The 14,348-nt window shown below is 41.0% G+C and overlaps 1 protein-coding gene across 1 annotated transcript in view; it reads right to left on the reverse strand.

Annotated features, from left to right (window-relative positions):
- Positions 1-11,735, reverse strand: part of LOC138947932 (voltage-dependent calcium channel type A subunit alpha-1-like) — a 226,449-nt gene extending 214,714 nt beyond the window's left edge. Inside the window, exon 1 of the mRNA XM_070319458.1 lies at positions 10,064-11,735. Within this exon, the coding sequence (XP_070175559.1) occupies positions 10,064-10,160 (97 nt within the window). The 5' untranslated portion in view covers positions 10,161-11,735. The remainder of the gene's footprint in view (positions 1-10,063) is intronic.
- Positions 11,736-14,348: the final 2,613 nt, after the last annotated feature.

Genomic DNA, 14,348 nt, shown 5'->3' on the forward strand with positions numbered 1-14,348 from the left:
AGAGAGAGAGAGAGAGAGATCAAATCAAATCAAATCAAATCAAATCAAATCAAATTTTATTTTTCGAGGGTTGTGGCATAAGCCGAACCATGGACCCGCCAAGCTTAGGTCCCTCCCAGGTGGAATGGGAACAGCACGAACATGATTTAGTGGCCTGAACATTTCATGTCGAGTCCCATCGCTGTCGACGACGCCAAATGTAACCGAGTGCCGAAACACCACAATCACCTTTGAAGGCGAAGTCCACTCAAACGGGAGTGAGAATAACTGTTATGGCTTCTCGAAGGAAGGCCTGAACATACAGACACACCAAAGCCGCCAGACCACATCACAAACAGAACTCTACAATCCACAGGTGTTGCCCACACACACACACACAAACACACACACACAGAGAAGCCGTATATATATATATGTATATCTATATCTATAAATATATAGAGATAGATGACAGTGTATTTTTCGCGTGGCTATAAATTGATTCGACCTTTTCACTTTTACAGTAAGGACAACTTACGGGTGCAATGAAAGCGTTCTGGACAGTGCAGTGACATTCTAAAAATAGTAACGTAGTAACGGGAATATGGATTGACGCCACACGAAGGAAGGGAGATAAACGCTGAAAACACTGGAGAAGATAAGGAAGAGTTACTGGGAATGGATCCAAAGAAAAACCAAAATCGGTTCAGCGCTGCGCGCTGAGAGCACGTGTTGAAATATCTCATCGAGCAGGTTGTGTCCGGGGTGTACCTGAATATGCCCACCAAATTTGAAACAGATCCATCGAGAACCTTGGGCGTGCATCGCGGACACACACATACACACACACACACACACACACACACACACACACACACACACACACACACACACACACACAAAGTCGTATATATATATATATATAGAAGATAGAGAGAGAGAGAGAGAGACAATGACAATGACAATGACAATGACAAATTCTTTATTTACGAGGGTAGTGGCATAAGCAAACAGGTGCTTTTTTACATCCAGCCCTCGCCCATGGGAGGGTTTAATCTAATGATAATACGTTTAAAAAATGTTGGAATATCAATTAAAGAAGTAATAAAAACAAACAATGAACAAGCAAACGATTAACTTAACAGACTAAAAAAAACAAACAAAAATATACATACAAGCGAACATGACATATTATTGTCAAAGGCATAATGAAAACTGTATCAATCAAGCAAAAACGTGTGCAACTTCGAGGAAAGAAAAATTCTGTGAACTGAGGAATCAATGGAACAACTACGTTGCAAATAATAACAATGTAGCATCGTTACATAAGTCATGTTATGAAATTAATTAGGTACATGTATCTACTGAAACGTGTAAAAGGTAAAAATAAGGCATCAACAATATAAACATGTTCAGGCTAAGTGAGAACAAATGTGCCATGTATAAGGAATGAGAAATATCTGTCTTTAAAAGTCTTGGCATTGACGGAATGTCTGATACCGCTTGAAAGTGAATTCCAAAGATTAGTCCCCGAAAAGAGTAGGCTGGACTTAAAAAGATCTATACGAGGCCGAGGAGCATACATTTTTGAAGGGTCTCTTAAATTGTGCGAAGTGAATTGAGAAGAAAGAGGTGCAGGCGCTCTTCCAATTATGAGTTTATGCATCAAAACGCCTTTATTGTACATGAGTCTTGATTTAGGAGGAAGGATGTTTAGAAGTTTATAGTCTTCGTTGGAAACCGAGACTTGTAATAAAATAACTTTGATTGCTCTTTTATGTATACTAAATAAAGGTTTCAGAGTTTTTGCACTCGCACAATCCCAAAGTGTTGACGCATAATCAATGATTGATTGAATGTGAGCGTTAAAGAAAAGTTGCCTGGCATGCCTGTTCAAGAAGTGTTTTATTCTGGACAACAAGTAAAGCCTCTTGGAAAGTACTTTACATACTCCTGTAACGTGATCAGTCCATGATAAATTATTATCAAGAATAACACCTAGAACTTTGTGTTTATTAACTTCTTCAACAATGTGATTATCAATCGTTAAAGGTGGAAGTTTAGATTTTAAGTTTTGGCGTTTTTGTCTGGTGGTAATAAGCATGCTTTTTGTTTTGTCTGGATTAAGAGCCATGTGGTTTAATTCGGTCCACGCTAAAAGCTCGTTTACACTTTCTTGAAGTTGTTTTGACAATACCTTCACATTTGAGTGGGAAGTGTGAATAGTGGTATCATCAGCGAAGAGTTCACAGTTACTGCTTATGTGTAGGGGAAGGTCATTAATGTAAATGGTGAAGAGAAGAGGGCCGAGTACAGATCCCTGAGGAATGCCGTAATCTATCGACTGCATGCTCGACATAGAGCCGTTGGCGCACACAGCTTGTACTCGATCAGAAAGAAAAGACTTGATTAACGATATTGTATTATTTCTAAGGCCGTACAGTGCGAGTTTCCTAAGAAGTAGGTCATGATGAATCACATCAAATGCTTTAGCAAAGTCAACGAAGAGAGCAGCACATAATTTATCTTCGTTAATCTTGCTCAACCACTGATCAACTAGAGAAACAAGTGCTGTGTGGCATGAATGATGAGTTCTGAACCCCGACTGATTTGGGTGAAATAAAGCATTTTCGTTAAAATGTGACATAATAAACTTGTTAATATGTTGTTCGAACGGCTTTGATAAAACCGATAAAATAGATATTGGCCTGTAATTGGAGGGTTCTGTTTTATCCCCTGACTTAAATAGTGGAATAACTTTAGCCTGCTTTAACACAACTGGAAAATAACACTTATCTATACAGAGATTATACAGGTACGTTAAAGAATCAGCAAGTACAGGGGCTGCTAATTTAAGAATCTTCCCGTCCAGACCATCAATTCCACGGGTTCCTGTTTGCTTGAGGTGCATGAGTGCATTACATACTTCTGTTAGAGAGAGAGAGAGATAGAGAGAGAGAGAAAGAGAGAGAGAGAGAGAGAGAGAGAGAGAGAGAGAGAGAGAGAGAGAGAGAGAGAGAGAGAGAGAGAGAGATAGAGAGAGAGAGTATGAAGGATATATGAATGTTAAATTACCTCTTGATATCAGTTACCTAGACACATACATCATAGTATTACAGAGTAACGACCATATTGTTTTACGTTCATTGAGTTATTTTTCCCCCAGCTAGTTGCACTTAAATTTCATTGATTTCTGTGCATTTCCTTTCCTGCAATTACGTTCGGAAACTTCCCCAGCCATTATGGTTTGGCGAAAGTCGATATCTGAAGTGCAGTGCCAGAGACTGTTTCTGGAATGTCCTCGCTTTTGTTACTGGTTACACAACTTCGATTTTGACGTTTTGCATTATGGTAAAATCATAGGCAACGCAACGGGATGTGATTATATAGCTATTCTGATGAACACGTGGGGGAATTCGGGGGCTGTGATTGGATGGTCTCTTCCGATCATCAAAGCATAATGCTACGGAAGTCGGCCATTTTTCTCAATATCCAAAAGCATATTGTCAATAACAAAGACGCATGGTTCCGGTTTCTTCCACGTGTATAAAGTACACGCATACCTCGCCAGGTTTGTTTCTGTGACTAGTCGACAGACGATGCCATTTGCTTTGTGTGTGTTTTTGTTGTTGCTTACTGTACATGACATACATTACCTTGCAAATTTCCAGAAGCTGCAATCTGAAGCGACCTATCTCTGATTCTAGCAGACGATCTCTCCAATGTTTAACACAAAATCAGCAAACTCTCCTGTCACATTGAACGTCCATTGTAGAGTGCAATGTTGAAATGAAGTTACCGGTCTGAAACATTTAGTCGTTTCTTCTGAGGCAATCCTTGTTCTCTTATCATCTACAGATTTACCGCAGTCTTCACCACGCGAATTCCCAACAGAAGTCGTCTTCGACTCGTCGGCATTATACTTGTCTCGTCTAAATATCGGGCCCTATTGCTACGCTGAAAACACAATAGCTGTTAATATTGATGATATGTAACAGTAATCTTTCGCAAAACACACTCACGAGTAACGCGCTGAAATGTGCCGGCGTGTAGAATTTGATTGATTTTGATATTTGAGCTTTGTTTGGGCTCTATAGGATTTAAATGTGTACAAACGAAAAGTTGGTTTTATCTGTCATTTCTTAATTGCGTCAAAATTGATCAATCTGAATAAGTTTGTAGCAGGTTCGTTGCAGAAGAAGACGTGTCGCTGTAACCGGTTCTGTTTCTGTATTTCTGTATCCATGTTTTGGTGGGGATAAAAAAAACAAGTCGCGTAAGGCGAAAATACAATATTTAGTCAAGTAGCTGTCGAACTCACAGAATGAAACTGAACGCAATGCCATTTTTCAGCAAGACCGTATACTCGTAGCATCGTCAGTCCACCGCTCATGGCAAAGGCAGTGAAATTGACAAGAAGAGCGGGGTAGTAGTTGCGCTGAGAAGGATAGCACGCTTTTCTGTACCTCTCTTCGTTTTAACTTTCTGAGCGTGTTTTTAATCCAAACATATCATATCTATATGTTTTTGGAATCAGGAACCGACAAGGAATAAGATGAAAGTGTTTTTAAATTGATTTGGACAATTTAATTTTGATAATAATTTTTATATATTTAATTTTCAGAGCTTGTTTTTAATCCGAATATAACATATTTATATGTTTTTGGAATCAGCAATTGATGGAGAATAAGATAAACGTAAATTTGGATCGTTTTATAAAAAAAATTTTTTTTTTACAATTTTCAGATTTTTAATGACCAAAGTCATTAATTAATTTTTAAGCCACCAAACTGAAATGCAATACCGAAGTCCGGGCTTCGTCGAAGATTACTTGACCAAAATTTCAACCAATTTGGTTGAAAAATGAGGGCGTGACAGTGCCGCCTCAACTTTCACGAAAAGCCGGATATGACGTCATCAAAGACATTTATCAAAAAAATGAAAAAAAACGTATGGGGATATCAATCCCAGGAACTCTCATGTCAAATTTCATAAAGATCGGTCCAGTAGTTTGGTCTGAATCGCTCTACACGCACGCACGCACACACACACACACACACACACATACACACACACATACACACACACATACACCACGACCCTCGTTTCGATTCCCCCTCGATGTTAAAATATTTGGTCAAAACTTGACTAAATATAAAAAGAGAGGTAAGTTTATCGTAGTCTTTTTCGACAACCTGCAACGTCTTGTTCCATATTTGCTAAAAAGAAAATAGTCTGCAAAATACACAATAGCAGCGGACTGTGTTACTAAATGTTCAATGTAAAAGGGCATGCGAACTTTTTCACGGTGTTGTTCTGACACTAAACCTGAAGAAAATAACCGATGAAAAACCTTACTTTTATTGTAAGAACAGAAATTCATTGATCTGATATTGTCAACACTATAATCACCTACTTCCTGAGACACGTGTACGTAAGGAAACTTCACCGAATACAGGTACACAATAAACAAACAGTTAAAAAGCAAACAGAAACAGACATACACAAGTTTTTCAAAAGTATCATTCCAGTCAAAAAACGGAAAAGGTCAATGGCGAAAAAACTAACTTTGTCTAAAAGAAAATCACAGAAACTCCCTGATCTCTCACACTTGAAAAAAAACCACAAATGTATTAAACTTGTTTTGTTTTTTACAAAAGACACTGCCGAACAATGTTTCCTACTATTGGTAAGTGCAGTAAAATGAGGGAGTCTTTGAGACTGTTAACATTACATCCTTTAGCTGTTAAGAACGCAGACTGCTAAAGGCAGGTGTGCGCTACAAATGTATATTTTTGAAATGATAAGAGTGCTTCTTTGGTAGAAGATACTGTACTGGAAGAATAAGGAATATTAAGCAATTGATTTGTGCATGGGAGAAGCAAAATTTGAGGATTGTAGGGAAAATATATATTGTGAAAACGTTTTTAATTTCACAATTTGTGTATATTATGCAAGCGTTTGTATTACCTGACTGTGTTTTGAACCTTATTGTTTAGATTTTTGTGGCGAAAAAGAGATTGTAATCGGAAGGCCTTTGAAAAGGTGAAAAGAAGCGTTTTATGTTTTGAAATTGAAAAAGGTGGTTTAAAAATGATCGATATTAGGCAAATGCAAATTTCTTTTTTTATTACAATGGGTTTCACAACTGACTACATCAAGTAAAAATGATAATTAGAGTTTCACTCCAAAGATGATGTATTTGCGTTTTGGAAAGCATTTTGAATGTTTCTTATCGAATATAAACAGTGCAAAATTTAAAGGGTTAGACCTAGTGAAATCACACTTTTGGAAAGCAGAATTAAAATATTGGCTGGATAATAACCAATACGATCGTGGCACAGTCGGGCCGACTTTATTATGGAATAATGCATGCATAACGTATAGTGGCAAAGTTTTATTTTTTGAAAGTTGGATACAACGAGGTGTATTGGTATTAACTGACATTGTACGTTCGGGAGACATATTATCATATCAAGATATATGTGATTTGATTGGATATTCGCCAAACCGAATTCTTGAATATAATGTTGTAAAAGCTGCTGTGTCATTATTTATGAGGAAAAATGTTGTAAATATGACTGATGATGTTTGTATTACCTTACCACTGTTTAACGGCAAAAATGTGTTAAGTGCCAGAGAATATAGGAAAGAGATAATTAATATGAAAACAGATGTCCCATGTTCCGGAGGAATTTGGAAGAGAAAGTTTAATGTAGAAATTGATGAACGATCTTGGATAGTTGCCTATCAGTCAACACAAGAGACTAGATTAAGAGTTTTACACTGGAAAATTATGCACAACATTTATCCGACCAACATTCTCCTGTGTAAAATGAAAGTAACGGAAACTAATAAATATATTAGCGAAATCCGATTTAGTGTGTATGTGTGTGTGTGTGTGTGTGTGTGTGTGTGTGTGTGTGTGTATATGTGTGGTGTGCGTGCGTGTGTGTATTTGTGTGTGTATGTCCGTGCGTGCGTGCGTGCGTGTGCATGCGTGTGTGTGTGTGTGTGTGTGTGAGGGTGTGTGTGAGTGTGTGTGTTAGTGTGTGTATGTGTGTGCGTGTGTGTGCAGGGCCAGATCCAGGGGGGTTTCCGGAGTTTCTCCTAGCCTAAAAAAAAAATTTAAAAAAACAAAAAAATGTATGGCTCAGATTGCACCAGAATGCTCCATTTTCCTTGATAGTTATCAACATTTTTCCGGGGGGGGGGGGGGGGGGCATGCCCCTGGACCCCCCTAGGAGCCGGCCTTTCTTTTTTAAGTGGCGATTTCAGTAGTTGGGTAATTTGTTGGCTCAGATTACACCAGATCGGTCAATTGTGCTTGTTTTGATCTAAATTTGTCTTCTTAAATTCAATGTTTGGAAGGTGTATTAAGGGAAGTTTCTTGGCTCAGATTGCACCAGTCTGCTCCATTTTCCTTGTTTGTATCAAAAATGTTCGGGGGGGGGGGGGGGGGGGAGCATGCACCCGGACCCCCCTAGGAGATTCGAACGCGTCATGCCCTCAACTAATCGCTTCGCGTCGTCGAATTGTCCCTAAAAAAATAATTGGACCCCCCCCCCATAAAAACGATGTGATCCGTCGCTGGTGTGTATGTGCGCGCGCGCGCGCGTGTGTGTTTATCTTTGTCTGTATGCCAATATGAGTTCGTCCAGTTATTTACTTAATATTAGCGTTTGCATGCCAACGTGTGCTGTCATAATGTCAAAACCGTGCTGACTCATGTCAAATAAACCTGTAGATAAGTATCCTCAGCAGTCAACAGGTGTTCCAACAAAACCTGCAATCACAGCACACACCTTCTGTTGCATAGCGACACTGATACATCCAATGGCAATGATTTCTCTCGCACAGCCCAAACCGTCAACAGAGATTCATTACAGTGTTCTAAATGATCGAACGTGCAGCAAAGACCTGTACGCGTACGTGTAGATATGACGCCACCCTTTTACTCACTTTTTTTTCTCCAATGTTCATACGTTGTTTTGCTCCCACCAAGACTGCAGATCTTGGCAAACGCTTGACGTAAAAAACTAGATTACCTGCTATTCCGACTTGGTCGTGTGACAGACGTTTTCTTCCACACGAGATTACGTTGATTGTCTAACGAAGCCGTCAGGCTGAGTTAGACATCAGCTAATCGAGTGTGGAAGAAAACTCTGTCACACGACCAAGTCGGAATAGTATTTATGTCTCACAGCTTCAACAGAGGAGAGAACAAACACGTTTTGTGTACTCAAGCTTGACAAACCTGAACACAGGAGCAGCCATTGTGGAGAGATCTACTTTTTGACGGAAGTGACCGAACAGCTGTGAATGACGTCTCGGTATATGTGAATGACGTCACAGTCATCGTCACAGTCTGTATCTTTTGAATCATCGCATTCTTCATGACGTCTTTCTGTGTCTGCATCCGCGAAATGTTTGTTCATTCCGGAATCTTTGTCATCTATGTTCAGAACTCTGTCCTTATAGTTTCAGACTAACAGGCCTTCTGAGCGAGCCACTTTCCAAGGGCAGCTAAATTCGCCTGTGGAAACAGTACTGTCGTCTGGGATGCCGTTTTCAGTATTCTGAGCGTTGAAGAATTTGTAAAGAGAAGAAACGATAACAGCAGGAGAAATAAAAGTCGTGTGTGCATTTTTTGGCTTTTGGAGGGACGATTTTGAGTTTGAATCCGTGCTTGCCATGCTCCTAAAGCGTGTAACATACAATCTTGCACACGTTTGCTTTAGTAGTGGCAAAGAAGGAAAGCGTGTGACATTTGATGATATTACCCGTACACTTTCCCCTACACGTGCTGAAACGTTCCACATCTAGATCTGTCTATTATGGACACAAACACGCATTCATGAGTCACGCAACCGGACACCAATTTTTACATCTTCCACACACACACACACACAGGCTGAAAAGATTTGTCACAATCAATGAAGCATGAGTCTCATCAGTTGCAAGTGTCATTTCAAAGGGTAGCGGAGAGAGAAAATCAAAACCAGATGTCGAAATCAATGTCTTCGCCATAAATAACCACCGAACTGTGTCAGAGAAATGGAAGACGCATTTACGCTTTAGGCTTTGGTTTACAGAAACCTGTTTTCGCTGTATCGTCAACAACGTGCCTCAGACTTTCAAGGCACTTTTACACTATGGTTTCTGTAATACGTGTAGCTGAAATGTACGCATCTGCAGTGCAAAATACTGCATAAACGTTGTGTTTTCTGAGGTCTGATAATTGCACACTTTTTTTTCTTGAATTCTTTTTCAAAAATGCGTTTAACCACCTCTCTCTCTCTCTCTCTCTCTCTCTCTCTCTCTCTCTCTCTCTCTCTCTCTCTCTCTCTCTCTCTCTCTCTCTTAACGATGTGGGTACAAGTTTTATCTGTGTGTGTGTGTGGTGTGTGTGTGGTGTGTGTGTGTGTGTGTGTGTGTGTGTGTGTGTTTGTGTGTGTTTATGTGCGCGCGCGCGCGTGTGTGTGTGCGCGTATATATATGTTACAGTTAATCTGTGAAACCAGGGAATACGTGTATTAACTAAACTATTTTAGGTAATACATGAATTAACTGGTTTTTTTCCGTCAGTTAATTCATGTATTACCTAGTTAATACACGTATTCCCTGGTTTCACAGATTAACTGTAACATATACACTTCTATGAAAGAACAGAACCCATGATCTAATGCGTACATCGTAGTTGCGTCAGTTTTTCGCCTATGCGTGTAGTTGACATGTCCTTGACCATTTCTCTCCACCACCACCATCACCACCTGCAAGACGTCACCTTTGGCCTTGGCCTTGAATTACCACAGAATCCCCTCGTGCATCCCCTCCTTCCTGTTAACCTTCCTCCTCCTCCTCCTCCCCCCCCCCCCCCCCCCCCAGCAAGAAAAATATAAATAAAACTAAAGTTGACTCTGAAATAGAAATCTGATTATCGAACGTAAATATACTCCCAATCTCTTGTTTTATGCTGTTTGTTTGTCTGTTTGTTTGTTTGTCCGTTTGTCCGTTTGTTTGTCTGTTTGTTGGCTTGTTTGTTGCTTTGTTTCGTGATTGTACAGAATAATGTGTCATTTACCTGGATCATTAGCGAGCGCCGCCTCCTCCTCCCCCTCGTCAGAAGCGTCGTACATTTCCCCGCGCCTCGGGTACGGGTACTCCTCTTGCTCCGCCATTTTTGGCTGGGCGTGGAGATGGGGGGAGGATCCTCCTTGTTTCCTAGCTCCGTCTAGGGTACATCACCTCCTCCCTGTCGCTCTGCTACTATCCACACACACTGAAGCTCGCATCCACCCTGTGTTTTAAGGTTTACAGCAAAGGCTGGGGAACTTTGGCAGTTGCGAAGTTCCTGTACTCCTAGCTCCGGCTTGGGTATACAACACCTCTGTCCTTTACTGCTGCTATATATACACACACACAATCTCCAGAACAAATCCACCCTGGGTAGAAGCCTACATCACCGCCGTGAAATTTTGCCTAGTTTGTTATTACAGTACTGTTCTCCTGGTGCATCAACTTCATCCTCTTCTGCTAATATACGTGCACACTGGAGCTCGCATCCACCCGGGGTACACGTAACAACCACGCTGTGGAACTTTGCCCAGTTTGTAGTAACTGTTCTCCTAGCTTCGACTGAGCTTCATCCTCTCCTGCTACCATTTACTTTAGCTTGCATCCTTCGGTCAACAAGTTTACAACCACGTTGTGAAACCTTGCTTGGTTCGTGGTGCTCCTAGCTCAGTCCAGCGTGCATCACCTCCATTCGTTCTTTGTAATAAACCTACCCACACACAATGAAACTCGATCGCGTCCGCTCAGGTTTTAAAATTACACACACGTCGCGACACGATTCCCGTATCGTAGTGACTGTGCTTGAAGATTCGAGCCTGGGTTCATCACCTCCTTTGCTGCTATCTACACAAACAATCGTCAGCGTGCATCCACCCCGGGGTTAAGCGTACATCCACGCCGTGAAACTGTGCCAGGTTTGACGTGACTGCTGAAGCTGCATTTGTTGGTGACAGAGAAGAACCATGCACGTGAAGCCAGTCTCTGATGACACCATGGTTAAAACTGGGTCACTTGTCCTCTCAGCTCGCTGTGAGCGTGACAGCCCTTGACGTCTCCGTACATCATCCTGACTGCGTTGCTCACAAGAAGGAAGTAGGAAACGAACAGTTCAGATTTACGGATAAAAACGGCTTGACACTATTCTATTTTTTCTCTCGGATTACGGATGCAGAGGAAACTAATATCCAATATAGTATCCTGGGTGTGGAGGTTACAACAACCTTCAGGTTCTTCCTCAATTCAAGCGCTGGCCGTGAAAACGATTACATACTATCCAGTTCGGTTGATATCTTCCACTTACGGACACAAATATTTTACTAGCTTCTTTGTCTTCCTTTGTCGTTTGGCGAAGCACTAATTTAAGATTTGTTTATTCATCAACCTGTGTTCTTCTTGCAAAAATTGAAACTGTTCACTTTAATCCTTCATGTCTTTTGCTATGATTGTTCACAGAACATGCTCATGTATCTAGCCAGTCGTTGCCTTGTTCCTGTGAACAGAACAATTTTCATTGTCTTCTGCGCTTCTAAAAAGAAACGATGGTACGGTTACATATCCAAGCGATTTTACCCGTAGAGACTCTCAATTAGTTATAAGTATAACTCTGTTGAAAATGTTGTCTGGTAAAGTTATGTCCATAAGTCGTGTTATGGATCACGATAATTCTTACAAGCCATGCTTACTAAGGCCAAAAAAAAAAAATTGTCTGTTTAGGGTAACATGACCAAAAAAAGTAGGGTCGGTAGGTAGGTAGGGTTTTTTTTGTGTGTGTGTGTGTGTGTGTGTGTGTGTGTAAATTCACTTCTTATATTTGATGAATACATGTTTCAAAACTAACGTATAAATAAAACAGAGAGAAAGGGAGAGAAAGAAACGCCAAATGTCTCTTTTTAGCATTTTTACCTCTTTTTTTTTCTTTTTTTTTTTTGAAATCAAAAAAAAGTTTTTGGGTCGGCGCCAAATCGATAGGGTCGGTCGGGTTACCCTAAACAGACAATTTTTTTTTTTTGGCCTAATATTTTTCTCAGGTAAACCTGTCCCACTTTTTCAACTTGCTTACTGAAAACAACAATGACTAATACGCACGCGAACGCAATATATTTAATATTCATCTTATGCAGCAACGAATGTAATCATCTGTTTGTTAATCATCTGCCAACACGGGGGATAGAGATACGTTAGGCAAAAAAAAAAAATAGGTCTGTTTACGGTAACATAGTCCCAAAAAATAGGGTCGGTAGGTCGGGATTTTTTTTTTTTTTTTTTTCCAAAAAAAACATATTTTTACGTTATTTTGCCAAAAAAACAAGATTTTTTTTTTTTTTTTTTCCCCAATGCCAAAAAAAAGTCTAGGGTCGCGCGAAAAAACTAGGGTCGGTCGGGTTACCGTAAACAGACCTATTTTTTTTTTGGCGTTATTTCCCCTTGGGGACGCTTATGCAATATTTTCGATATTCTTCTTTAGAAGCAACACTTCTAACCATCCGGTTGGTTATCGACCTTCAAAGCAGGGAGTTTATAAGTTTTTCCCTCGTGGGTCGATAGTTTTTAAACGACACTATTTCTGAAGACCTGTGCCCTATTTAAATACAAAGAGATCGTTTCATGACTGCCTATGCCCAAAGCTGTAGTGTTTTCAATATGTACCCTCTTTCAACGCGAGGGATACATACATTGTTTCTCCTCCTGGGATTGAAAACGACCTGCCACACATCTAAACAATCTGCTCGCACACACAGATATCATTGTACGACTAGCTATGTCTAGAGCTGTATTGTGGATCATCTTTCCTTGAGATGGATATACGAAAATTACAGAAAATCAAAAATTAAATGAGAGATATACTCGTGGACTTGTTTCCCTAAAACATCTAAACAACCTGGTCTAAACAATATGGTCGTACACACAGAGATCATTTTACGACTGGCTAGGTCCATATCTGTATTTTCCTCAAAATGAATCGTATTTCAGAGCTAGGGACATAGCCCCTACACCCCCCCCCCCCTCCCCCCTCTTTTTTCTGTCGGTAGATATTTTGTTGAGGACACCAGTTTTTGGCGACCTGCACCCTATCTTAACACACAGAGGTCATTTCATGGCTGGCGCAATGTTCAAATCTGTATTGCCCTCAATGTCGCACCCGTTTACATTTTGTGCTGGACGCTTGCACCAAAATGTTGTGACGGTAAACACACATGAAACCGCTTCCCAACGCTTCGCTGCCGCTCTCAATCACAAACTTGATTATGCGAAATCAATACGATTTTTCCATTTCAATGGACTTCCTGAGCTAGAAGAAAAACTCAGAAAAACTCAGAAAGTTGTTGTCATAGGGTTCTGATGAGGGAACGAGAGAAAGGGGAGGAGAGAGAGGGAAGAGAGACAGAAGGGAGAGAGGGAAGGGAGGGAGGGAGGGAGGGAGGGAGGGAGGGAGGGAGGGGGAAAGTGGGTAGAGATAGATAGAAAGAGGGAGAGACGGGGAAGAAGGGAAGGAGGGGTGTGGAGGTAGAGAGAGGGATAGACGGGAAGGGGGGGGGGAGACATACAGAAAAATAAAGGGAGAGAGAGACAGACAGACAGACAGACACACGGACAGACAAATGGAACATCGAAAAGACAGACAGACCGAGAGACAGACAGACAGACAGACACACGGACAGACAGACAGACAGACAGACAGACAGACAGACAGACAGACAGACAGACAGACAGGCAGGCAGACAGACAGACAGACACAACAACAGAGAGACAGAAAGAGGAAGACAGGAGAGGAAAGAAGTAAGGGTAACGGAAATCTGTGATGCTCTTGGCGCACAGGTTGCCTCCAGGCTGATTCTATTCCTGGACGGAATCGTGTCAACAGAAGAAACGTGGGTTCGAACCCCGGCCGGGTCATACCTAAGACTTTAAATTGGCAATCTAGTGGCTGCTCCGCCTGGCGTCTGGCATTATGGGGTTAGAGCTAGGACTGGTTGGTCCGGTGTCAGAATAATGTGACTGGGTGAGACATGAAGCCTGTGCTGCGACTTCTGTCTTGTGTGTGGCGCACGTTACATGTCAAAGCGGCACCGCCCTGATATGGCCCTTCGTGGTCGGCTGGGCGTTAAGCAAACAAACAAACAAACAACAGAAGAAACAAACTTTTTTTGTTTCAAAACGAAAATACTCTGTGACCGGTTCTTGTGCAGTGTGCCTCTGAAGATGTCAAAGAACTCAAACGTTTGAACAACATAACTCCAGGTTAGTTCAGTCAATTCTGAAAGCTTCCGAGCGGAAGACACAAAACATTCCAA

Source organism: Littorina saxatilis, linkage group LG15 (genome assembly GCF_037325665.1).
Source record: "Littorina saxatilis isolate snail1 linkage group LG15, US_GU_Lsax_2.0, whole genome shotgun sequence".
NCBI classification, from domain to species: domain Eukaryota; kingdom Metazoa; phylum Mollusca; class Gastropoda; order Littorinimorpha; family Littorinidae; genus Littorina; species Littorina saxatilis.